Genomic DNA, 26,476 nt, shown 5'->3' with positions numbered 1-26,476 from the left:
AAACTTCTAGGAGGAGACAGACAGAATCTAAGCCAGCATAACCATGTGACCTGTCTCTATCTCCAGTTGACCACAATTCTAGAAGCAATCCTGTCATCCTGGGAACCCAACAGGAGGATCCTGAGGACTTTTACCTGCAAAACCAGTCTATAAAGATGGGGAAAGGTGTTTGCTCCTTCAGATGCATGGAAACCAATGCAAAGTTACACAGATAATAATGAACCAGGCAAACATAATACCACCAAAGGAAACTAATAAAGTTCTAGAAACTAACTTCCACCCCAAATGGAGATCTACAAATTTCCCCCCAAAACTCAAAATAATCATCTTAAAGATGCTCAGTGAGATGCAAGAAAACACAGACAGACAACTAAATAAAATTAGAAAAACAATGCATGAACAAAATGAGAAGTTTAATAAAGAAATAGAAACCATTAAGAAAAAACACAAAAATTATGTAAGAATAGAACAGAATATTTTAATGGAGAACTTCAACAGCAGACACAGTCATACAAAAGAAAGAATTAGCAACTTGAAGACAAGTCATGTAAATAGTTTAATTAAAGGTGAAAAAAGAAGAAAGATTAAAGAAGAGTGAAGAAAGTATAAGGGACCCATGGAATACCATCAAGCATGCAAATACACATATTATGGGAGTCCTAGAAGGAGAAAAGAGGGAAATGAGCAAAAAGCTTATTTAAAGGAATACTGGAAGAAAAATGTAAAAGCTAGGGTATTGGTGGCAATATGGGGATATGAAAATCCTCATGCGCTACTGGTAGAATTGCAGTGTGATGTAACCATTCTGGAGAGTTATATGTCACGACTTAGTCACTTAAGTACATGCCTCTGATACAACAATCACACTCCTGTGTATGCATCTTGCAGGAGGATTTACCTGTTTCAAAGGGTATATGTAAAAAGAGATTTATCAAAGCATTATTTGATCATGGCAGGACAATAGAGACAATCTTGTTTTTATCATTAGGAGAGTGGAAACATTAAACATCGCGGATGATCACCAAAAAGGGCTATACTGTAATAAAATGCAATTAACAAAATACATACATATAAACGTGGGAGGATGTTTTAAAACTAGCAATAACTAAAAAGAGTAAGAAACAGGCAAGGTCTTTTTCCAATATTATTTATATAAAATAAAAATACACACTCAGGACGTTCCTTTCCAGTAATGGTATACAAGGTAATTGAGACCAAACTTCCCACTTAAAGTACAAATGGTTGGTGTATATATATATATATATATATATATATATAATATTCATTATATATGTATATTTTATAAATATATATATTCACTGGAGGTATTGAAAAGCAAAGACTGTGAAGAATTATAAATCCAAAGTTCCGAAGTAACATAGCAACCCAAAGGGGTAATTCTGTGTTAAAGGGCACTTTCCCCTTAGGGTATTTAACAGCTCCAGAATACTTGGCTGAGAGATTTAGAAGCACATTTTAAAGCCTTTAGTAAATAAAATTGCAGCATCTAGAGTCCAAGGCTCACCAAATTGGGGCAAGGAGATGTTCCTGCTAGACCATTTACATATTGTGTTGAGATATCAAACTGAAGATATAATTCAAATGGCCCATAAACATATGAAAAGATGTGTAAAGTCATTAATAATGAAAATTAGGGCAAGATACTGCTTCACGCATCAGATTGATAAAAAGTAGACTGCCTAGCAGAGTAAAATGATGGTAAAGATACAATAAACTGAAAATATCCTCTGTTGCAGATGAGTATTCAAATCCGTGTAACAATTCGAAGAGCAATTTACCAATATCTGATAGATTTCAAGATGTACATGTATCTATAGCCTATAACCCAATCTCTGCTGTATACCCTAGAGAAACTCTTGCAAACATGCTCAAGTAGACACACCATATTTGTAGCAGCATTATTTGTAATGTTGAAAAACTATGAAGAATCCAAAATCTAGTACTAGAGAAATAGAGTAACAGGTTCGGTCACATTCATACAATAGAATGTCATATAGATGGTCATTAAAATTAATAAATTACATCCTCATTATCAATGCTAATAAGTCTTAAAGCCATAATAGTGGCAACAAATTTTACAATATGTGCATACCACTTATATATATAATACAAAACACAAAATTATGCTATATATTATTTACATAAATATGGATTAAAAACATAAAAACATGTCCTGAAGAATACGTATCAACTTCCTAATCCCACAACATTGGGAAGGAAATGAGATTGGAGAGAATTACAAAGGAAACTCTAACCATATTTGTCCTGCTTTATTTCTTTTTTTGGGTCGGGGGATCTGGTAAAAACTGGAAAACCTGCTAGACAAATTCTAAAAGAGCTCTACCATTGCCATGCTTCATTTCCTAAGAAGAAATGATCGTAAATATAACTTGGCAAGTGTTTAATTTTATTAAAGTTGGGTGCATGTGAGGTACAAGTGTTTTTTATCTTGCTCTCTATATTTGTGAGTGTGTATATATATATATAAAACATTTCATAATTTAAAATAAATTATTTCATTCTGTGATAATGTGACAAAAGAAACCAAGATGTGAAATAAAAACTAATAGGAAGGAATTCACTTTAAGCAGTGTGGCCAGGAATTAGCTCTCCAAAGAAGGAATGATTAGGCTGAAATATGGAGACAGAAAAAGTAAGCTGATAAAAAAAAAAAAGTTTCAAGCAATACAGTATGTTAATAGACACCAATGTCTGCAGTCTAGAGATGGCATTAAATCTGCTGGCGGTTTCTCTGTGATCAACATTGTACTGCAAGTTCTATGAGAGATTGGATACGGAATATCCTGTTCAATGTTGTATTTTCATCACCAGAATAGCACTTAGCATACAGTACAGCTCAAAAAAAAAATCTCAGATAAAGTGAATGACATAGTTTAAGGGACTCACATGTTAGTATGTTCAGACAGTAGCAAGGACAGATACGAGCAATTAAGAATCTGATCAGATCAATGCTGTGAAATAGGCAAGGGTGATCTTTGATAACTCCTTTCTAAAATCTCTTTTATCTTTTATCTCTTTTATCTTTCATTTATCCTCTACTCTTGAAATCCTTATTTTGTATCACTTTCTTCCAGGACCATGTATTCAATCAACAGCTTAAAAAAAAAACACCAAAACCCCTAAAGTCTATAGTTATAACTCACTCAGTGCCAGAAATGAATCTGCAATGCATGAGTTACTGTCGTGGTAACGTGTCCCATGATATTCTTTGTCAGCATCTTTTGTCATCTTCTTGTAAGGATTTTGAAGGAGATGGAGAAAGGTAGGTTGAAGGTTCCTTGTCAGGAGGTTTGCTGTCAAAGCTTATTCCAAATGGAATATGAATTTTATCCTCCAGACATGCCTCAGTACCTGTCAGAATTTAGCCTTGAGAAAAATGAAGCAAGCACTGAGAGTAATGACCCTTTCAGGGAATCTGTGCTCAATTCTGAACTCTATTCAGAGGCCTTGGGGTGGGGCTTGTTTGACATAGTGGCCGCATAAAGCCTGGTAAACTCTGCTGGTCTCTGGGATGAGGCTGAGGGCAGAGAGTTGAACACAACCCTGAGATTTATCCCTCACAATGGGGAAAGACAGACTTCTTCATTTATGTCTCATGCTACTTCTTATCCTGCTTTCTGCCAATGACTCCAACTCTGCAGAACCGTAAGTCTCACTCAAGACCCTTTCCTCCAGTGTGCATTTCAGGCTCTCCCTTATGTCTTCGCTTTGCCTTCCTTTGTAAATGCGACCTTTCCACTCATTATGATACCTTCCAAACATAAGAAATCATTCCAGTTAATCCCTTGTTTATCTTTCATTTATCCTCTACCCTTAAAATCACTTTTTTCTACATTGGGCCAATCAGTGTCATAAATACAAGTAGTCACTAAGAAGCATGATTAAATAAAACACTAGATCCCACCTTCACAGAAACATTCTTTTGGATGGAAGGCACTGAAAATAAAGATATTCAAAATGTATAGTGAGGTGCAACTTAACATGTATTGTAGGCTTTATATATATACAGAAAGTATAGCTCCTTTATTTTTCAATCATGTATCAAGTCTTCACCAACAGCCCCAATGGGGAACCAAAGTAGGGGAAATAATTTTAACCCTATCCAGTTGTAAGTTAGTAAAATTCAATAATTGTAAGACTTCTTTTTCACCTCTCTGTAGTTCCTCTCATCTAGACGACTGTGGTCTCCATTAACTCCTAATAGAGAAAAGTGTCAGAGTCCTTGGTCTCAAAGTTCTCCGTCCTTCTTGGCTACTGTCAGTCTGACTTCTTCTTACCTGCTAGCATGCACTGTTGAAGTTTAGTCATCTGGTTTCTCTTGTGTGGTCAGGACCCAACAGTCCTCTCTACCTGACTGTCTCACTTCAGCTGTTTCATATCCCACAGAACTCCTACCTTTGCATCTTGCCTCAAATACTATGGCTATTGCTCCAACCCAGCCTGTGATGCAGGGCCACTTTGCCCCTTTGCAGATCAGGCCATTTAAGGTTCCTGGCCTTAACCCAGCTGCCTTTACATTTCTTCCAGAGAATGGTGAGAACTCTTGGGTCCAATAATAGCACATAGGCACTGAGGTGTCCTGGAGAGGTTAAACTTCTGCCTCTCTCTTGCATACCCACACTGCACTTCTAGATGCCTATCGTGTCTCCTATATTTCAGATTGATACAGGGAAGTCTTCAGAGTCCCAAATGGGGAAAGGGATAAGGGGTCCCTCTGCTCTGTGTGTTACCCTTATTCATCTGACATAACTAGCCCTCTTCAGGCCAAAGCGCAGAAAGCAGAAATAAGGACTTCAATCCAGTAAGTCTCCTGCTTTCCTCAGGCTTTTTCCTTGCACAGTTTCCTGGCAACCGGTAGGGATACATTTCTCCCCCACTATCCCTCTACCTCATCTACAGCTGTGGGCGCTACTACTTCCGGCTGCACTCCACCCAGAAAGCATTTAGAGTATGTGGAGGCTATTTTGCTTTCTGAGAGCAGACTGAATGGATAAAGCGAGTGGCGTGTATTGGGTCAGAAACATGAAGCAATTTGTGGCTTTGGATGCAGTCCTACACTGCATAGGACCATGCTGCCATTGAAACCATCCTTTTACATTGTGTCCGCCACTGAACCAAGAGCAGCAAGCGTCATGCCCTAGTTATCACAAGCAGAAGGGGTGTTTTCTCCCTTTGTAAGGAGAAAACTTAACTTTATCCCTCCAGAATTAACCCTTGATGTGATAAATGAGAGAAAGATTGCCAAAGAGACCCAATAGCCGTTCTACCCTGCCTTGGGGCAGTAAGCTTCAGAGAGATGAAGCCTTGAGGGGAATAAAATGAAAAAGAGAAAATTAAAAGTTATCACTTTAATATTTGCTAAATTTAGTCCCTGCTAAAAAGGCAAATATTTAAAATGCAAACATTCATGATTGAGTAATATATTAAAACATTTTAGCAGCTCACTACCAGTGAAATCTTGGGCCAGTTTGTCAACCTGGATTTGTTCCAATTTCAGTATCTATTTAAAAATATTAACTGAACTCCTACAAAACAGCTCTTTAGAATATCAAATATGTGTGGAATTAATTTTTACTCATGATAATTTTTGGCTTATAATTTATAAGAATAAAAATAGTATATTAGATAAATTATAAATATATGTATACACCTTCTTATTAAGATCAAAGAACTAAAGGGAAAATTTTGGGATGGGGAGGTAAAAATGATAAATTTTTATTATGTATTATGTCCTTAAAAGAGCAGTGATCAGGAGATCAGAAGCATCCAGATACCAGAAAAAGATTAGACTTAAGGGACTAGCTGAATGACTATCAGCGAGTTACTTAACTGCCCTCAACTTCTGTGCTAGAGAACAAAACCATAACACTCATACAGTAAAATCATCTAAAACTTGGATGATTTAAGAGTGGCCCTAGAGATTCACGGCATATAGCTTTACCCAGGAACACTTTAAAACACATGTAGCAAGACTGTTGTGCTGGAGCAGACTACATGGAGGATGAGGAAACCAAATTTGAGTTCCAGATTCCACAACTCAATTATCCTTGGATCCTCTCCAAGTCTCACACCTATTAATTTTGTAAAGTAATAATATTGTGTTTCTTGTGTCAAATTGCCTGTCCAGAAAACAATTTAAAAGGTAAGAGTTTATGTTGCCAATGGAAAGGTAAGTGTAGTAAAATAATATAAGAAAATAATAGTTTTTACTTGCAAATTTACTCTACAAATGGCTTAACCCTGCAGACATTGAATTGTGAGTCGTTGAAACGTTAAAGCTTTGAGGAGTTAGATTTTCATCATGATTTGCTGATTTGGCATGGGGGCGGGGATTTTATCCTTCTGTTATGTATTCAAGTTTTGGGGACTGATGAGGATCTCATGTTTTAGCTTTCAGGAACATGGAGAGTATCATGTATGTACCTTACAGCATTGCTGGGAAGATTAAATGGCTTAATACACAGACCGCTTAACAATTCCTGTCGTGTGGCAGATACTCAAAAAAAGCAACAACAGAAACACATTCTCTTTCAGCCCATAGGAGTTCAGAGTGTGGAGAGATTATATTGAGTTGCAGTCTTCTGGAAAGTGACAGGAAAATATGGCGTGGAGGGCATTAGAGACAAAGGACACTCATCAATAAAGCTAAGGCAAGAATGTGAGGTTTACACAAGAAATTGCCTGTGCCTCTGAAAAACTGAAAACACTGAACAATTTAAATAAAAAAGGCAAGACTTTTCAAAATAATATGTACTTTTAGTACTCACATAAACTTTTCTTTTCTTTTCTTTTCTTTTTTAAGACAGAGTCTTACTCTGTCACCCAGGCTGGAAAGCATTGGTGCGATCATAGCTCACTGTAGCCTTGACCTTCTGGGCTTAAGTGATCCTTCTTGCCTCAGGCTCCTGAGTAACTGGGACTACAGGCATGCGCCACCACACAACCAAACCTGGCTAAACTTTTTATTTTGATTTTTGTAGAGATGGCGGGGGGGCCTCACAATGTTGCCCCCAGGTTGTTCTCAAACTCCTGGCCTCAAGTGAGTCTCCTGCCTCAGCCTCCCAAAGTGCTGGGAATTAGGTATAAGCCACTGCTCCCAGCCTGAACCTTTTTTTTTTTTTTTTTTTTAATGAAAAAGATAACCTATCCACCCATGTGATTCTGAAACAAACATATATTTATAAACGTGGACATACTAATATTAAATTATTAATGTTGTTGCCTCAAGAAATTAAGCATAAAGGCAAATGATAATAAAATACAGTGTGTGTTTGTGTAGTGTGTGTGTGGTGGGGAGTTGTGCATGTAAATAATTGACAAAATTTTCAAACTTGTTGATAACATATTGACTTTGAGCTGTATCTGAGGAGCCTAAAAGAAACAGCAAATACTTTTTTTCAGTGTTGCTGATATTAAGGAAATGATTTCACAATATACACGTGCTATTTTGTGTAGTGATATATGCTTACTGAAGTTCTTTCAGTTGAATTTCTGTAAATCTAGTCATGGTGTTCATTCCAAAGTGATGTTTATCTAGACAGATTTTAACGTAAGTCCTTTTTAAAATGAATAATCACTCCCAATTTATTATATATGTGTGTGTGTTTGTGGGTGTGCACTTTTATGGATATATATGCAAGAATTCAGATACTTTTGAAGTTCAAAGTTAAAGTTTAAAGAGTTCAGATTGCTCTTTAAAGCCAGGAATGCCTGTGAAATTGTAACATCTTGGAAAGCACTCTCCAGTGTTGCGTGCCTCCAGATTGTGTGGCTGAGGCATGACTGATGAGTAAAAGATAAAATGTTTGTGCTGATCTGTGACAGAACCTCCTTTGTATTGTTCTTAGTCCATTGACTTTTGGAATAAAACTGATTGCACCAATGATTACATATTGTTATGAAAACACATTTATGAATGAAAACGCTTACCATCATCAGTTTTTCTCTAATTTACACTTCTTCCTTTCCCAGGCAGTATATGGTGCTGGTCCCCTCCCTGCTCCACACTGAGGCCCCTGAGAAGGGCTGTGTCCTTCTGAGCCACCTGAACGAGACAGTGACTGTAAGTGCTTCCTTAGAGTCTGGAGGGGAAAACAGGAGCCTCTTCACTGACCTAGTGGCGGAGAAGGACTTATTCCACTGTGTCGTCTTCACTGTGAGTGCTATGGTGCCAGCTGGCTGTCCCTGCTTGATACGTTTTATTGAGTTCTATAAGTCACGGTGATGGAGCTCTGGTGTGCAATACCAAGGAATGACTTTAAGAATGTAGTTAGGACCTCAGGGGCTGGGCGCGGTGGCTCACGCCTGTAATCCCAGCACTTTGGGAAGCCAAGGCGGGCGGATCACAAGGTCAGGAGATCGAGACCATCCTGGCTAACACGGTGAAACCCTGTCTCTACTAAAAATACAAAACACTAGCCGGGCGTGGTGTCGGGCACCTGTAGTCCCAGCTACTCGGGAGGCTGAGGCAGGAGAATGGCGTGAACCCGGGAGGTGGAGCTTGCAGTGAGCTGAGATCGCACCACTGCACTCCAGCCTGGGCGACAGAGCGAGACTCCGTCTCAAAAAAAAAAAAGTGACTTTTTCAACTATTAAGGAACAAAGCATTTTTTACCAGAGTAAGGGAGAAATACTCTTCTAAACTTCATTTATAAATAATAATCCTTTTGCCCACAAGTTTCATGACTTAGAGGAGTTTTCTAGTTTTGATTGTAACTGTCTTTTTAAGGATGGGGCTGGACATTGCCTAGAAATAGAGCATATGAAAATTTCATGATAAAAACTTTGCATGCCACATAATTTTTTGCGCATGCAGGATACTCTAAGCAAACAACTAGGACCTCTTTAAAGTTGCCTAACTTGGGATACTCAGCTCCTATGTTCTCCCACATTTTTTCAGAGATGTTTCTCTCCATTCCTTCTGAATACAGATACTCAGTTAAAAGGCATCTAATTTAATAGCTAGAGCTCTAGGTGAATTCCATGGAGATCTGGGTTCTACTGATGGCCACTCTTACTGATACAGTTCCTCTATCTCACATTAACATCTTCACTCTTACTTCTGGAGAAATAGTCATACCTTCCTTCTTGGTGAAGCTGAAGGAGAGATAGGAAATAACAATGACAGAAGAATGCAGAGGGAGAAGACTGCACAGTTCCTCAGCAGCAAAAAATCCTTCGCTTTTCAGCTCCCAAGGATCTCAGCCTCTTCAGAGGTGGCATTCCTTAGCATCCGGATAAAGGGGCCTACGCAAGATTTCAGGAAGAGGAACACAGTTCTGGTAAAGAACACTCAAAGTCTGGTCTTTGTCCAGACAGACAAACCCGTCTATAAACCAGAACAGACAGGTAAGTAGGGAAATTCCACCGGTTTGGGGAACACTGAGAAGGAAGGGCCACCTGAGCCGCCGAAGTCTCCATTATCCTAGCTCTGTAGCCTCCTGTCTTATTACCCAAATTACCTGCTTCATCGTGTCTGAATCTTATCAGAGAACTACTTTTCCAGTAAGATTCCGTGTTGTCTCCGTGGATGAAAATTTTCGCCCTCGAAATGAACTGGTAAGCATCCACTATCTGTGGTTTGGGTGAGGGGTAGAGTGGGAATACGCACCCAGAGTGAGGTAGAAAGGTACAAGAAAAGCGAGAGGATGAAAGACACTTGTTTTTGAACTTGGCTCCAGCCTCAGCACGGATTTGCAGTCTTATACAAGACAAAAATTGAGGGACAAGAGATGAGGAAGTTCTTTCTCTTATAACAGTAGTTAACCAGTCTGGTAATAGCTACATTTGTTGCTCTGAACACACTGCATTAACAATACTAAAGAGGCATAAAGCACTTTTCATATTCATACTTTCAAGGAATTTATGATTTAAAAAGAAACAAAGAATTATACTTTTATGAATATCCAAGTATGTACAATAGACTATAATTTCATTATATATTCTATACATATAGTATAGAAATAGACACAAACACTTTTTTATGCTAATTGAATTTCCCTTTTTTCAACTCACCTTCAATATTAGTGCAAAGGAACAAAGCTGCTTTTAATAGGTAGAAAATGGACAATGTTGAAATTAGAAGAAATATTATTGGTTTACTTTCAACCAAATGATTCTGGGAATTCTCTTTCTGTTAGGTCTAAATCACAATGACATATAATTCTATTAATATCTATTTCCCAATTTATGAAAGTAAGCAGTACAGTCATATTACTCACTAGGAGAAGTTTACTTTCCAAATAATATTAATACTTAAAGATTCAATAATATCATTCACCAATAATAATTTTCAGGGAAATGGCAACACATACTAATTATTGAATATATTGTGTGTGCTCATCCCAGAACTATTTAATAATTTCCCTGAGATTTTATCCAGTTCTGTGATGTTTCTTGTTGAATTTAGCTACAGATAGTATTCTTCCTCAGTATGCTGTTTGATCGCAAGTCTGAAATTGTAGCCTTTGCTGGAATTCTAATCACATCTCTTCTTTCCTCTTATCATATAGATTCCAGTGATATACCTTGAGGTAAGTATCAGAAAAAGTATCTTATAAGGAAATTAGTACTTTTAGAGAGTAGGAGGTTCTGATAAAACTTCAGACAGATGAACTACTCTGAAAACTTTCAGATCAGAATTCCTCCTACTCCCAGTTGTCAGGTTGATTGTGTTTTCTCTTCCCTCTGTATTTGTCTTTCCAGAGGCAATGCTAATTATCACCTTCAAAATCATTTGAGATGCTCAATGATTATTGTGACTAAATGATTACTGCCCGTGCTTCTTGTTTCCCTTCAGAACCCAAGAAGAAATCGAATTGCACAATGGCAGAGTCTCACGCTAGAGGGTGGCCTCAATCAATTGTCCTTTCCCCTTTCATCAGAGCCCATTCAGGGCTCCTACAAGGTGGTGGTACAGACAGAATCAGGCGGAAGGATAGAGCATCCCTTCACCGTGGAGGAATCCGGTATGGATTATGGAAGATGAAAAAGGCATGACATTTTGGTTCCTAGTGTGTGAGCTCACTTAGATCCTTTGAATTTCCCATAGGTATGTTGAACTTGCAGTAGACTCAGACATACCTGCTTCTAAGACCATTAGGACTGTGTGAACACAGAAGCTCATAAGAGCTTGCTGATTTTCAGTAGCAAATTACACTTTGCCAAGTACGAAACTTCTTATTTCAGTGGAACCACCATCATTTGTTCGTGTCACTGAGATCTGCTGTGCTCAAGAAGTCAGTTAGATTCTGCATGAATTGTTAAACCTTACCATCTTAAGGTGGATACATTGGAAACATTCAGGGTATTATTGTGGGAAAAATTATAGACATACTGAAATTATTTGTATTTCCAATAAACGTTTACCAACATTCTTTATTCATATTATCTCTATTAACAGTGCTTCCCAAGTTTGAGGTCAAAGTTCAGGTGCCAAAGATAATCAGTATTGTGGATGAAGAAGTGAACATAACAGTATGTGGAAAGTGAGTTATATCGTTTTTATCTAAAATGTTATATTTGCCTCAATTTTGAGTGATTATGTACGTACAAAATTATAAATTTATTTTCCGTTAGCACTTTTATAATATTACTCCATTGACTTCTCTTTATTTGATGACTTATTATTAAAATGTTCAAATACATAAAAGAATAAAAACACCCTTAATTATGATTTAACAATAAACATCTTTCTGTATTGTTTCATCATATATTTTGCTTTAACATTTTAGGATAAATCACAAAGATCATGATATTTTTCTGTACATGCAGTAGTATGTACCTCTGAAATACAGAGACATTTTCCACTTCCATGACACCATGCTCACTTAACAAAATTAAAAGTAATTTTCTAAAACTAATTCCAAGTTTACAGTCAAGTATCTTCAATTGTCCTAAAAACTGTCTCATAAAGCTGGGTGTTCATACATTGGTTTTGGTTATTATGACTCCTAAGTACCTTTTGGTTTTTTCCAAACTCTCTACAATGGAAAATTTCAATCACGTGCAAAAGTTAACAGAGTAGTAAAATACAATTTCATGTACCTATCACCTATTTTTATAAAATTATAAAATTTGCCAGGTTCTTTTTGCCCCATTTCCTCCCCTACAGTAGTTTTTTAGCTCTAATATTTTAAAGCAAGCCATAGGAATCTATAAATATCTTAGAGGTTTAAAAGTTTATAACCTCCTTTTTAATGACATTTCACTGAAGATTATCAGTTGGCCTCTAGATGTCTTGCTTGCAGGATCTGCCTGTTTGTTTTCTCATGGAACATTGAATCAATTATGCCTAATCTTTCCTCTGGGCAATTTTAAGAGGATATACTGAATGTTTTACATTGATCTTTTTGATAGAACAACTGTTTAATAACTAGAAATAGTGCAATGGTAGAACAAATTGTTTAATAACCTGAAATAATCTCTCCCCCAGAATTTTCTACTCCAGGCAATTTCACTTTCTCCTTTTCTTCATATGTATACCATAAATACTAATCCTGTCATTGAGGAAAGAGGATGAGCTGATACAATGGACTAAATATGTGAAAGTGAAGCCTAAAGATCACAGGTCACAATTACTGGGCAAAAGTCAATGATTAGGATTTTATAGAAGTGACTTAAACATAATATAAACGACCCAGTGACTGATGTCATGATTACAAAGGGTACTAGACTCAGAATCGGCAGTGATGAGTGTGCCTCCCCTACCAGAACTTACTATTTTAACTAGGCATTCTGCTGCTTCTCTGTGCCTCCATCTCTTAAGCAGTAGACAGAGGGCATGAACCTTACCTATGAGGTTCCTTTCCACCATTGCCCTCTGTGATTACAGATACCTCTTATGGTTCCTTTTAACCTGGAGAAGCAAAACTGATTGCCTACAAACAAACAGTCCCAGAGGGAGCATGTAGGGTGAAGGAATATGCCAGACTAAATATCATATACTAGAAACACCAAAACTCGTAGGTCTCTGCCTCATTTCAGCCTCAGAGCAATGGCCAAGGAGTTATGTGTCTAACTTAACAGTGCCGTAGTGCAGATATCTAGATCTTGGAGAAGGGTTTCAGAATAAGCTGCTTTGATTCTATCTTTGTATTTGAAGTAATTTCAGAACCATTTGCAAATAGGAAAGAAAACCAATGTCCAAAACAAAATTTTTGTGTATCATTCTATTACCCATTATCTAATGAGAGAAAGGACTAATATAACACGTGCACACACATATAACCCCACAAATTATTTTGTATTTACATGCTTCATGGTGTTCCTAGGCTTCTTTTTCTCCCTCTCTCTCCCTTCCCTTCTCTGTGCGTGTGTGTAAGTGCACGTGTGTGTGTGTGTGTCTGTGCATTTTGTGTTAGATTTGCTGAGTTATTATGTACTTATTTTTATTCAATTTGTCATTACATTTGCTCACTTGGTATACAGAATAAGCTTTGATATTATTAAAACAAAATAAAAAAGAAAGATAGGTAAGAAATAGGTTAAAAGGAAGAAATGTTTTTTAATAGAGTCTCTCACCCAGGCTGGAGTGCAGTGGCACAAGTTTAGCTCATTGTAGCCTCAAACTCCTGGGCTCATGTGAATCTCCCGCCTAAACCTCCTAAGTAGCTAGGACTACAGGTGCATGTCACCATACCTGGCTAATCTTTTTAAAAATTGTGTAGAGACTGGGTCCTGCTATGTTACCCATGCTAGTTCGGGAACTTTTGGCCTCAAGTGATCCTTCTTCTTGGCTTCTCAAAGTGTTGGGATTGCAGGCATGAGCCACCGCACCTGGCCAAAGGAAGAACATATATATATATAGTTTGCATATATATATGACTGCACGGTAGCACCACATTCTCTTTGGGATTAAATATATAATATAATATATAAATATATATTTAATATATGTATTAAATATTTATATATTTATATCTATATTTAGATATCTGTTTATATAGATATAGCTATCTATACATATATAGATATAAACATATTAAGATATATATTTAGATCTTATATAAATGTATAAATATATAAATCTTATATAAATATATAGGTTTTTTTATTCTCTTTATTTGATGACTTATTATTAAAATGTTCAAATACATAAAAGAATAAAAACACCCTTAATTATGATTTGACAATAAACATCTTTCTGTATTATTTCATCATATATTTTGCTTTAACATTTTAGGATAAATCACAAAGATCATGATATTTTTCTGTACATGCAGTAGTATGTACCTCTGAAATACAGAGACATTTTCCACTTCCATGACACCATGCTCACTTAACAAAATTAAAAGTAATTTTCTTTTTTTAAAAGTTATATTTAAAAAATATAACTATATATTTATATAAGATTTATATATTAATATAAATTTTTATATATTTATTTATAGAAATTATAATTATATATAAATTTAAAAAATAAATTAAATTAAAAATATTTAATAAATTAAATAAATTTATAAATATATGAATTTTATATAAATATAAAAAATTATAAAATTATATATAAATATATAAAATTATATATAATATATAAGTATATACTTAATACTTATATAAATATATAAATTATATATACTTATATAAATATATAAATCGTATATAAATATGTAAATCTATATATCTAAATATATATAGATATAAATATATAGATATTTATATAAACATACAGATATCTACACAAATATATAGATACAAATATATTACATATATTTAATCCCAAAGAGAATGTGGTGCTCCAGTGCAGTCAAGTTGCAAAGGTTTTAATGGATAACATTTCCTGAGGGAGACATTTTCCAGACAGGTTTCTACTCGGTGGGCAGCCAGATGATAAAGATGTGTGGGGAGCTCTAAAGAGGAGCAGTTCTGTGGAGGAGTGATAATGGAAAATGCAAATAGCCATTCTCAATTCCTGATTTATTTCTCATGTGCCAGATACACCTATGGGAAACCTGTCCCAGGACTTGCAACTGTGAGCCTGTGTAGAAAATTCTTTCATGTTCCTAACTGTGATAAGCACGAGGTCTGCGAGGAATTCAGTCAACAGGTTAGTAGGCGGTATTCTCCCTCAGTGCTATCGCTGTTTACAACCAGTGAGACTCCATTTTACTAACTAGAAAGAGGGCATCAGGACAAGCCTGTCCCAAAATATCCCCCGCCAAAAAAGAAATTTCTGTTCTTAGCAAGATTCTCATTTGGATGACTAACTTTGGAGGTTACAAGGCAGATATGAGTATTAAGTTCTTGAAGATCAATTAACATACTTAATGCAAAAAAAGGTTTTCTTGTCATTAGAGAGAGAAGAATAGATTGAGTGACTATTGATCTTAATCAGTTTGACATTTATTGTTTTCGGCATTTTTCTCAGCTCAACAGCAATGGCTGCGTCACCCAACAAGTACACACCAAAATGCTCCAGATTAAAAATATGGGCTTTGAAATGAAGCTTAGAGTGGAAGCCAGGATCAGAGAAGAGGGAACAGGTGTGAGTAATGAAGGAACGTAGGGAATAAAACAATAAACATTAGTTTACTTTCCATAACAAAATAAGGGTCATTTGTAAGAAAGAAATTTTATGACTAAAGTAACTTCTAAAAGTACTGACTCTTTCTATTTTTCAGACCTGGTAGTCACTGCAAACGGGATCAGTGAAATCACAAACATTGCATCCAAACTCATATTTGTGAAAGTGGATTCACACTTTAGACAAGGAATCCCCTTTTTTGGACAGGTAGGATATATTGTAATGGACAGGTAGGATATATTGTAATGCACAGGTAAGCAAAGTGCCCAGTTACACCTAAGCACAGGACACAATGATGTAGCCCACACTTGATGAGTGTTATCAGTTAATTAATATGACCAAAACTATGAAACCAAGGGGAAATATTTTCCTTTCTAAATATCACTGATGAAACGAACAGACACATATTAAATGATTATGAGAATCAGAGATACTATTTTAATATGTAGCTAATAAAGATACTTAATGTAATGTGACTTAGTTATTATATCAAACCTCTTCTTTCATCCAGTTTAGAATAAATGATATTTCTGTCATGACTCAGGCAGCATCAGAATTTTCAGAGTTTGTAACATTTATGGCTGTCAGTGTCCTTTTTCTATCTGTTGTTCTCTTTTGACATAAACAAATAAGCCTTTAATTTTAGGCATAGGTATTAAAATAGTGTGCATTTCATGGTTATTATTATTATATTGTTTATATGGCTAACATATTTTAACAACAATAAAACAAATAAAATATTAATTTTATTCATATTAATAATTAATTTTACCAGTTTTATAATTAGTAAATTGAGACATTTGGCCAGGCATAGTGGCTCATGCTTATAATCCCAGCACTTTGAGAGGCCAAGGAGGGAGGATCTTCTGAGGCTGAGAGTTCTAAATCAGCCCTGGCAACATAGTAAGACTCTGCCTCTACAAAAAAAAAAAAAAAAAAAAAAAATTAGCAGTGGGCTGGTGGCATGCACCTGCAGTCCCAGCTACTTGGGAAGCTGAGGTGGGAGGATCTCTTGAGCCCAGAGCTTCGATGTTGTTGTGAGTTATAATGGCACCACTGTACTCCAGCCTGGGCAACAGAGCAAGACCTGTTATGAAAGAAAAGAAAAGAAGGAAAGGGGAAGGAAAAGGAAAAGAAGGAAAAAGGGGAAGGGAAGGGAAGGGAAGGGGAGGGGAGGGGAGGGGAGGGGAGGGAAGCGAAGGGAAGAAAACATTCTCATGTGGATTTTCTTAGGTGGTTTGTTGCAGGAGATAATAATAATGCTATTAACTAACATTTATGGAATAATTATCATACACCAAATATCTTCTGATGTATTTTTATTTTTTAATTTTTTAAAAAATTGATACATCATAGTATCAATTTTGGAGAGTACATGTGATTATTTAATACATTCAAATAATTTGTGAAGATTCAATCAGCATAATTGAGATATTCATCACCTTAAGTATTTGTCCTTTTTCTGCTAAAAATTCAAGTTATTCTCTTCTGGCTGTTTTTAAATCACAATGGATTATTGAAAAACTATAACCGCCCTACTCCTCTAATGTATTTTTAGATAATTATTTAATCTTCAACACTGCCAAATGAAGGAGGCACGACTATTATCCCCCTTTTAATGAAGGTGGAAAACTGAAGCACAGAGAAGTTAAGTAACTTTTTTTAGCTAGTAGAGTTCAGTACACAGCCAATCATTCTAGCCTCCATCTATGTGAAAAGGGAAAAACAGCCAGTTTAAATTCATTTCTGTTATTCCTATTCCAAGTGCATATTAAGTGACATGTTGTAGTTATTAAAAATCTCCCTGACTTTAATGGAAATACTGCAAAGTTTCGTAAATAGGCTATGCAGGACATGAGGATCCAAATGGAAGGAAACATTTTGTCATAAATATAAAGGTTTGGTGGGTTTTTTTTTTTGAGGGGGAGGTGGGTTGTTTTAGTTATAGCAGCAAAAGCATTGTTCACATGAGTTCAGTCCTCTCTGGGTGTTATTCACATCAACTATCAAGTACTTTTCTTTTTTAGGTGCTTCTGGTGGATGGGAAAGGTGTGCCCATCCCCAATAAACTCATCTTCATCTCTGCGAGTGAAGCCAATTATTTCTCCAATGCAACCACCAATGAACAGGGTCTTGCACAGTTTTCAATCAATACTACCCATATCTTGGCTAATAAACTTTTTGTCCAGGTAAGACACAAAGACAAACCTCTGAGGACAAGAGGAAATGTTAGGAACAGTGATATATTCAGAAGAAACATACAGATTGCATTTAAGAGTGAGAAATAAGAAGATATCTAACTTTGAGGTTATAAAGTTGAGGATAATAGAATTTCATGAAAAAAAATATACAGGCATTAGAAAAGACACTACAGAAGTGCCTGATAATTTTACTATCATTATCTGTAACATTTTATATATTATGAAAATAATCTTATTTGATTTGGGTCTTGGACAAGATCAGCTGCTTCAGTAATTCATGTAATTGATTTTACGTTACTTTTCCCATGTTTACTTAGAAATTTTGTAAACTGATCACACACACACACACACTCTTAATATAAATTGTCTAATGATGATGATCAAGAGATTTCTATAGCTAAAAAGTTTTCATGCTTGTTATCTCAAATAAGTGATAAAAGACTAGTTTATGGATTTCAGTGTAAATAGCATATAAATTATTTCTGTTTCTCAGTGTTCACATGTGAATTCAGCTCAAAAATATGTAATGATTTTAATGTTTTCTATGTGATAGACACTTGCTGTCCCTAGGATTTAAAAGGTGACTAAATAGTCTCCTTATGCTTTAAAAGTTCCTATTTTCATAAAGTTGACAGATCTGTAAATTATTACTACAATGTGTTTAGGTGCAAAAGGTTTTTTTAAGTAGGAACTTTATTAGGAGAACAAATAGAAGAGTCCATAAAATATGCCTAATAAACTTAGAAAAAAATAAGTGTACTCTGAAGAAAAGCTAAGGAGCAGTTACCACAAGGGAAATCGAATTGTGTGCTAAACAATATCCGCCAGGCTTAAAGTTTCAGAAATCACATGGGTCTTAAAGGTTGGAAGTCACAATAATGATAAGAGGCATAAATGCTAATTTACTAAGGATTACTATAATTAATTTTGAAGCTCATAAGGTAATAGAATGTTATATTAATACAAAACCTAATTTCAATTAAGCCAATTTATGAGGCAATTCTAATTCTGAAAAATCCCTTTTCCACTTGTTTGAGTTATTTATCATTCTCATTGGGATGTCATTTTTCCTCTAGTTTTGAGGGGCAGGAGGAAAATGTCAAAGTAGTAATGAGTTAGCAGAATAGGGGCAACAGAGATAAATTTGTGGATGATTTCCTTTTAATATTTGAATGTTGGGAGCCTGAAAAATTCATTCATTTGGCTGTCAGCCACTATGAGGGAAAGCCATAGTGTATTTTAGAGTGGAAGACACAGCTGTAACTATTCATTTTGGTGAGAAGCTAAGGTGAAGAATTTCAAGACGATACCCTGTCTTTGTTTTTCTGTTTACTCAGGTTTACACTGTGCATCCCAACTTGTGTTTTCACTATTCATGGGTAACAGAAGACCACCAGGGCGCTCAGCACACTGCAAATCATGTTTTCTCCTTAAGTGGGAGTTACATTCACCTGGAGCCTGTGGCTGGTACCCTGCCCTGTGGCCACACACAGAGTATCAGGGCACACTACATACTGAATATTCAGGCTGTGGGAGAGCTATCGGAGCTCAGTTTCCATTACCTGGTAAGAATGAGGCCATGGAATACAATTGCAGCTTATCAGTAGGACAAAAGTGGTCAATAGGCTCAGGAATGTCAGAATAAACTACTTGCACACAACCGCTTTGTGTTCTTGTTGTGCGTCCTTCATTCTGTGAGTTTTCTTGAGGTTGATTCTCTCCAGCAGAGATTTGACAACTGAAAGTGGGTCATGTGGGGAACAGAATGCTGAGAACTGTGTCCAGCTCAAGAAAAGTTCCTTTACTGTTTCTTCATTTCAGATCATGGCTAAGGGAGGCATCGTCAGATCTGGAACCCACACTCTGCCTGTGGAGTCAGGAGACAGTGAGTATCTTCAGATTCATCTCTCCTTGCTCCGCTAACACATCCTTACCCTTCCCTCAGTGACAGTTCACAAATGGGAAATCATTTCCATCACCCCTTCACAGTAAGGAGGATATGCAGGAACATTCTCGTCTTATGACTCTCTGGCATTTTTAAATTCAACAGTCAACAGATAAATTTGATTGTCTACTCTGTATCAGTCACTCTGCTAAGGCACGCTAGTTTTCACTTTCGTTTGTTTCTTCTAACAGTAAAATTAAAAAGCTTCCTTCTATTCGTCTCCACCCCCAATAAAGTGTACATTGATTATGCTAATATTGCAGAGAAGAAAAGAGTAATTATCATGGGAAATGGGAAGGAAGAAAGGTGATAGATATTTTTTTTTCTTGTGCCAGGCCATGAGTACTTTACATGTGAAGCTGGATTCACTTCAAGAATAAATTGAGGCCTAGGGAACCAAGACTGTTTTCTATTCTAAGTCAAATAATGTAGAGGTTAAACCACTGAAAAGAGAACCTATGAACATTTTTGTAATTAACCTAAACTAAGGCAAACATTTTACCAGTTTCCACCACATCCGTGAGCTAAACTTAATAACCATTAGGATTTGCTCCATGCCTAATGTTTTCTGTTTTTGTGGTTTCTCTTCCTGCTAAGCTGGAAACATAAAATATCAATTTTTAACATTTATTTTTCAGTTTTGAAAATTGAAACAATTTTGAGAAAGTTAAAATTTACAAGTTATTAATCAGTACTCTAATAATTAATAATTATTTTAATTAAACATTAAAAACTGCTGCCAGTTTTGAATATCAGTTTTTTCCCAATACTAGTGTAGAGATAGATATACAGAGTGGACCCCACTGTGTACATTGTTCCTCTTCAATTTTTGTTGAATAATTTTCTTCTAATACTGGTCTATGTATCACATTCGCAGAAATAATTGAAGGTTTTAAAACATTTATTTGATTTTTTCTTTTATAATATTTCAATTTGAATTTTAGTCATAACAGGAAGAGTCTGTATAAAAATCTCTATGTAGTAAAATGAGGAATAGTTATTTCATCATTCACTTTGTGAAGTTGCCACAAAATTTTATTGAAAGTAGCTGAGTCAACAATTGGGAAAAATTTCTCCATGTAGCTAATTAAATCACAATTGTTTCATCATAAAACAATTTTAACCACATATTTTAATAGTTATTAATTACCGATTTACTCTTCATCAAAGAATTATTGAAAGCCCTTACACCTCTGTGATAAAAGAACAAATTTTATTCACAATTTGTCTAAATTCAACTTTTTAAAACTTTTCAAATTGTCCAAGTTGAGCTTCCTCATCCTGTTCTCTTTTCACACTATTCTTCATACTGTCCAAGTTATTATTTCCTAAACTATTTGCCTATTTAATTTTCAGAATTCAGATTTTAAATAATGAAGCTTTCTCAAATTTTATTATTTATTATTTTTATTTTTTAACTTTTATTTTAGGTTTGAAGGGTTCACGTGCAGGTTTGTAATACAGGTAAACTCGTGTCACAGGAGTTTGTTGTACAGATTATTTCATTACCCAGGTTCTAAGCCTACTACCCAATAGTCATTTTTTCTGATCCTCTTTCTCCACCCACCCTCCACCCTCCAATAGGCCTCAATGTCTTCTGCTCTCCCTCCTCCTACCCTCCATCCTCAGATAGGCCCCACTGTGTGTTGTCCTCCTCTTTGTATCCATTATGTTCTCATCATTTAGCTCCCACTTATAACCGAGAACATGCAATATTTGGTTTTCTGTTCCTGCATTATTTTGCTAAGAATAATAGCCTCTAGCTCCATCTATGCTCCTGCAAAGGACGTGATAGCATTCCTTTTTAGGGCTGCATAGTTCCATGGTGTATATGTACCACATTTTCTTTATCCAGTCTTCCACTGATGGGCATTTAGGTTGATTCCATGTCTTCGCTATTGTGAATAGGGTTGCAATGAGCATACGTGTGCATGTGTCTTTACGACAGAATGATTTATATTCCTTTGGATATATACCCAGTACTGGGATTCTTGGGTCAAATGATAGTTCTGTTTTTAGCTCTTTGAGGAATCACCACACTGCTTTCCATAATGGCTGAACTAATTTACATTCCCACCAACAGTGTATAAGCATTCTGTTTTCTCCACAACCTTGCCAACATCTGTTATTTTTTGACTTTTAATAATAGCCATTCTGACTGACGTGAGATGATAATCTCATTGTGGTTTTGATTTGCATTTCTCTGATATTCAGTGGTATTGAGCTTTTTTTCATTCGCTTGTTGGCCACGTGTGTATCTTCTTTTGAAAAGTGTTTATTCGTGTCCTTTGCTCACTTTTTAATGTGGTGGTTTGTTTTCTCCTTGTAAATTTGTTTAAATTCTATATAGATGCTGGATATTAGACCTTTATCGGATGCATAGTTTGCAAAAGTTTTCTCTCATTCTCTAAGCTGTCTGTTTACTCTATTGATAGTTTCTTTTGCTGTGCAGAACAGAAGCTCTTTAGGTTAATTAGATCCCATTAGTCAATGTTTGCATTTGTTGAGATTGTTTTTAGTGTCTTCTTCATGAAACCTTTGCAGTTCCTGTGCCCAGAATGGTATTGCCTAGGTTGTCTTCCAGAGTTTGTATACTTTTTGGTTTTACATTTGTCTTTTACCCATCTTGAGTTGATTTTTGTATATTGTATAAGGAGGAGATCCAATTTCAATCTTCTGCCTATGGCTAGCCAGTTATCTCAGCACCATTTATTGAATAGGGAGTTCTCTCCTTGTGTTTGTCAGCTTTTTTGAAGATCAGATGGTTGTGGGTGTGCAGCATTATTTCTGGTCTCTGTATTCTGCCCCATTGATTTGTGTGTCTGTTTTTGTACCAGTACTATGCTGTTCTGGTAACTGTAGCACTGTAGTACAGTTTGAAGTTGGGTAGTGTGATGCCTCCTCCTTTGTTTTTTTTTTTGCTTAGGATTGCCTTGGCTATTTGGGGCTCTTTTTTTAGTTCCATATAAATTTTAAAATAGTTTTATCTAGGTCTGTGAAGGATGTCATTGGCAGTTTTATAGGAAAAGCATTAAATCTACAAATTGCTTTGGGCAATTTGACCATTTTCACAATATTGATTCTTCCTATCTATGAGCATGGAATATTTTTCCACTTGTTTGTATCATCTCTGATTTCTTTGAGCAGTGTTTTATAATTCTCATTGTAGAGCTCTTTCACCTCCCTGGTGAGCTGTATTTCTCAATATTTTATTCTTTTTGTGACAATTGTGAATGAGATTGCATTCCTGATTTGCCTTTTGGCTTGGCTGTTGGTGGTGTATAGGAATGCTAGTCATTTTTGTACATTGATTTTGTATCCTGAAATTTTGCTAACATCATTTTTTAGCCTAAGGAGCTTTTGGGCCAAGACTATGGGGTTTTCTAGATATAGAATCATGTCGTCTGCAAACAGGAATAGTTTGACTTCCTCTCTTCCTATTTGGATGCCCTTTATTTCTTTGTCTTGCTCAGTTGTTCTGGCTAGGACTTCCAATACTGCGTTGAATAGGAGTGGTGAGAGAGGGCATCCTTGTCTTGTGCCAGTTTTTAAGGAGAATGCTTCCAGCTTTTTCCCAGTCAGTATGATGTTGGCTGTGGGTTTGTCATAGATGGTTCTTATTATTTTGAGGTGTGTTCTTTCAATATCTAGTTTATTGAGAATTTTTAACACAAAGAGGTGTTGAATTCTACTAAAATCGTTTTCCACATCTGATGAGATAATCTTATTTTTGTCATTAGTTCTGTTTATATGATGAATCACATTTATTGATATGCACATGTTGAACCAACCTTGCACCACAGGAATGAAGTCTTACTTGATCACGGTGGCTAAGCTTTTTGATGTGCCGCTGGATTCAGTTTGCCAGTATTTTATTGAGGATTTTCACACTGATGTTCATCAAGAATATTGGTTTGCAAAAATTTTGTTGAGGATTTTTGTATCAATGTTCACCAAGGACGTTTGGTCAGACTATTTTTTATGTGAGTCCCACTTCTCCTCACTGGGGGCAACCCCACAACCTGGGACTGCAGCCACTACCCCCTCACCCCCATCAGGGTTTTCAGGCTGGTAGCAACTCTACATTTCCCTGGGACAGAGTTCACAGAGGGAGAGGCTGGCTGCCATTTTTTCTGTCTTGAAGCTTCCATTGCTGTAACTTTCAGGTTCTGAAGGGCAAGTAGTGATTAGGATGTAGCATGGATCCCCTGCACAGCACAGCTGACCCACTAGTTCTTTTAGTTGTGATGTGACATTGTCGAGATCTTTCTAACTTTTTGATGTGGATATTTAGTGCTATAAGTTTCCCTCTTAACACTGCCTTAGCTCTGTCCCACAAATTCTGGTATGTTTTATCTTTGTTCTCATTAGTTTCAAAGAACTTCCTGATTTCTGCCTAAACTTCATTATTTGCCCAAAAGTCATGCAGGAGCAGGTTGTTTAATTTCTATGTAATTGTATGGTTTTGAGTGATTTTCTTCTTATTGAACTCTATTTTAATCACATGGTAGTCCGAGAGTGTGGAGTGTAAGATTTCGTTTCTTTAATTTGCTGAGAATTGTTTTATGTCTGATTGTGTGATCGATTTTAGAGTAGTGCCATGTGCAGTTGAGAAGAATGTATATGTTGTTGTTTTGAGGTGGATAGTTTTGTAGATGTCTATCAGATCCATTTTGGTCCAGTGCTGAGTTCAGATCCTAAATGTCTTTGTTAATTTTCTGCCTTGATGATCTGTCTAATACTGTCAGTGGAGTGTTGACTTTTCTCAATATTGTTGTGTAGGAGTCTAAGTCTCTTTGAAGGTCTCTAGGAACTTGTTTTATGAATCTGTGTGCTCCTGTGTTGGGTACATATAGATTTTGTTTAGTTAGGTCTTCTTGTTGAATTAAACCCTTTACCATTATGTAATTCCCTTCTTTGTCTTTTTTTTTTTTTTAACCTTTCTTGGTTTAAAGTCTGTTTTGTCTGAAATTAGTATTGCAACCTCTGCTTTTTTCTTTTTATTATACTTTAAGTTCTGGGGTACATGTGCAGAATGTGCAGGTTTGTTACATAGATATATGTGCCATGGTGGTTTGCTGCACCCATCAGCCCATCATCTACATTAGGTATTTCTCCTAATGCTATCCCTCCCCCAGTCCCCCACCCTCCAACAGGCCCCAGTGTGTGACGTTCCCCTCCCTGTGTCCATGTGTTCTCATTGTTCAGCTCCCACTTATGAGTGAGATGTGGTGTTTGGTTTTCTGTTCTTCTGTTACTTTGCTGAGAATGATGGTTTCCAGCTTCATCCATGTCCCTGCAAAGGACATGAACTCTTCCTTTTTTATGGCTGCATAGTATTCCATGGTGTTTATGTGCCACATTTTCTTTATACAGTCTATCATTGATGGGCATTTGGCAACCCCTGCTTTTTTGTATTTTCCATTTGCTTGGCAGTTTTTTCTCCTTCCCTTTGTCTTCAGCCTATGGGTGTCATTGCATGTGAGATGGGTCTCTTAAAGACAGCATACCACTAGGTCTTGCTTCCTCATCCGGCTTGCCACTCTGTGCCTCTTAATTGGGGCATTAAGTCTGTTTACATTCGAGGTTAATATTGAGATGTGTGAATTTGAATCTGTCATCATGTTGTTAGCTGTTTGTCAACTTGTTTGTGTAATTGCTTTATAGTGTCACTGGTCTGTGTACTTCAGTGTGTTTTTGTACTGGCTGGTAATAGTCTTTCCTTTTTATATTTAGTGCTTTTTTCTGGAGCTCTTGTAAGATGGGTCTGGTGGTAACAAACTCCTTCAGCATTTCCTTGTCTGAGAAGGATCTTATTTCTCCTTCATTTATTACATTTAGTTTGGCCCAATATGAAATTCTTGGTTGGAATTTCTTTTCTTTAAGAATGTTGGCTGGGCATGGTGGTTTATGCCTGTAATCCCAGCACTTTGAGAGTCCGAGGTGGGTGGATCACGAGGTCAGGAGATCAAGACCATCCTGGCCAACATGGTGAAATCCCATCTCTACTAAAAATACAAAAATTAGCTGGGTGTGGTGGTGCATGTCTGTAGTCCCAGCTACTCAGGAGGCTGAGGCAGCAGAATTTCTTGAACCTGGGAGGTGGATGTTGCAGTGAGCTGAGATTGCACTACTGCACTCCAGTCTGGTGACAGAGTGAGACTCCATCTAAAAATAAATAAGTAAATAAATAAAAAAAATTAATGTTGAATATAGGCCCCCAGTATCTTATGGCTTGTAGGGTGTCTGCTAAGAGACCCACTGTTAGTCTGATGGGCTTCCCTTTGTAGGTGACTTGTCCTTTCTCTCTAGTTGCCTTAACATTTTTTTTTTCTTTCATTTCAACCTTGGTGAATCTGATGATTATGTGTCTTGGGGATGACCTTCTTGTGAAGTATATTTTGAGGTTCTCTACATTTCCTGAATTTGAATTTGGCCTCTCTAGCTAGGAGGGGAAGTTCACGTGGATGATATCCTAAAATATGTTTTCCAAGTTGCTTTCATTATGCTCATCTCTTTCAGGGACACCAGCGAATTGTAGATTCAGTCTTTTTACATACATAATCCCATATTTCTAAGAGGTTTTGTTCATTCTTTTTCATTCTTTTGTCTTTATTCTTGTCTGACTATTGTATTTCAGAAAGTTAATCTTGTAGCTCTGAGATTCTTTCCTCAGCTTGGTCTGTTGTGCTGTTAATACTTGTGATTGCATTATGAAATTCTTGTAGACTGTTGTTCAGCTCTATCAGGTTGGTTATGTTCTTT

At 36.3% G+C, this 26,476-nt stretch overlaps 1 protein-coding gene and 1 non-coding gene across 3 annotated transcripts in view; one reads left to right on the top strand and one right to left on the bottom strand.

The window, feature by feature from the left end:
• Nucleotides 1-2,310: 2,310 nt before the first annotated feature.
• Nucleotides 2,311-2,370, bottom strand: LOC112423382 (U7 small nuclear RNA). Its single transcript, XR_003013855.1, has one exon. It is a non-coding gene; the product is annotated as a U7 small nuclear RNA (small nuclear RNA).
• Nucleotides 2,371-3,536: 1,166 nt separating this feature from the next.
• The window catches only part of LOC105499889 (pregnancy zone protein), a 59,124-nt gene continuing 36,184 nt past the window's right edge, over nucleotides 3,537-26,476 (top strand). For both annotated transcript variants that reach the window (XM_024787100.2, XM_011772740.3), the window contains exons 1-13: nucleotides 3,537-3,687; nucleotides 8,014-8,197; nucleotides 9,231-9,390; nucleotides 9,548-9,600; nucleotides 10,554-10,574; nucleotides 10,841-11,009; nucleotides 11,444-11,528; nucleotides 14,977-15,088; nucleotides 15,410-15,524; nucleotides 15,663-15,772; nucleotides 17,593-17,754; nucleotides 19,104-19,331; nucleotides 19,588-19,651. In XM_024787100.2, the coding sequence (XP_024642868.2) occupies nucleotides 3,605-3,687; nucleotides 8,014-8,197; nucleotides 9,231-9,390; nucleotides 9,548-9,600; nucleotides 10,554-10,574; nucleotides 10,841-11,009; nucleotides 11,444-11,528; nucleotides 14,977-15,088; nucleotides 15,410-15,524; nucleotides 15,663-15,772; nucleotides 17,593-17,754; nucleotides 19,104-19,331; nucleotides 19,588-19,651 (1,546 nt within the window). In that variant the 5' untranslated portion in view covers nucleotides 3,537-3,604. The remainder of the gene's footprint in view (nucleotides 3,688-8,013; nucleotides 8,198-9,230; nucleotides 9,391-9,547; nucleotides 9,601-10,553; nucleotides 10,575-10,840; nucleotides 11,010-11,443; nucleotides 11,529-14,976; nucleotides 15,089-15,409; nucleotides 15,525-15,662; nucleotides 15,773-17,592; nucleotides 17,755-19,103; nucleotides 19,332-19,587; nucleotides 19,652-26,476) is intronic.

The sequence above is a fragment of the Macaca nemestrina genome, chromosome 10 (genome assembly GCF_043159975.1).
Source record: "Macaca nemestrina isolate mMacNem1 chromosome 10, mMacNem.hap1, whole genome shotgun sequence".
NCBI classification, from domain to species: domain Eukaryota; kingdom Metazoa; phylum Chordata; class Mammalia; order Primates; family Cercopithecidae; genus Macaca; species Macaca nemestrina.
This window is presented reverse-complemented; position numbering and strand designations above follow the sequence as displayed.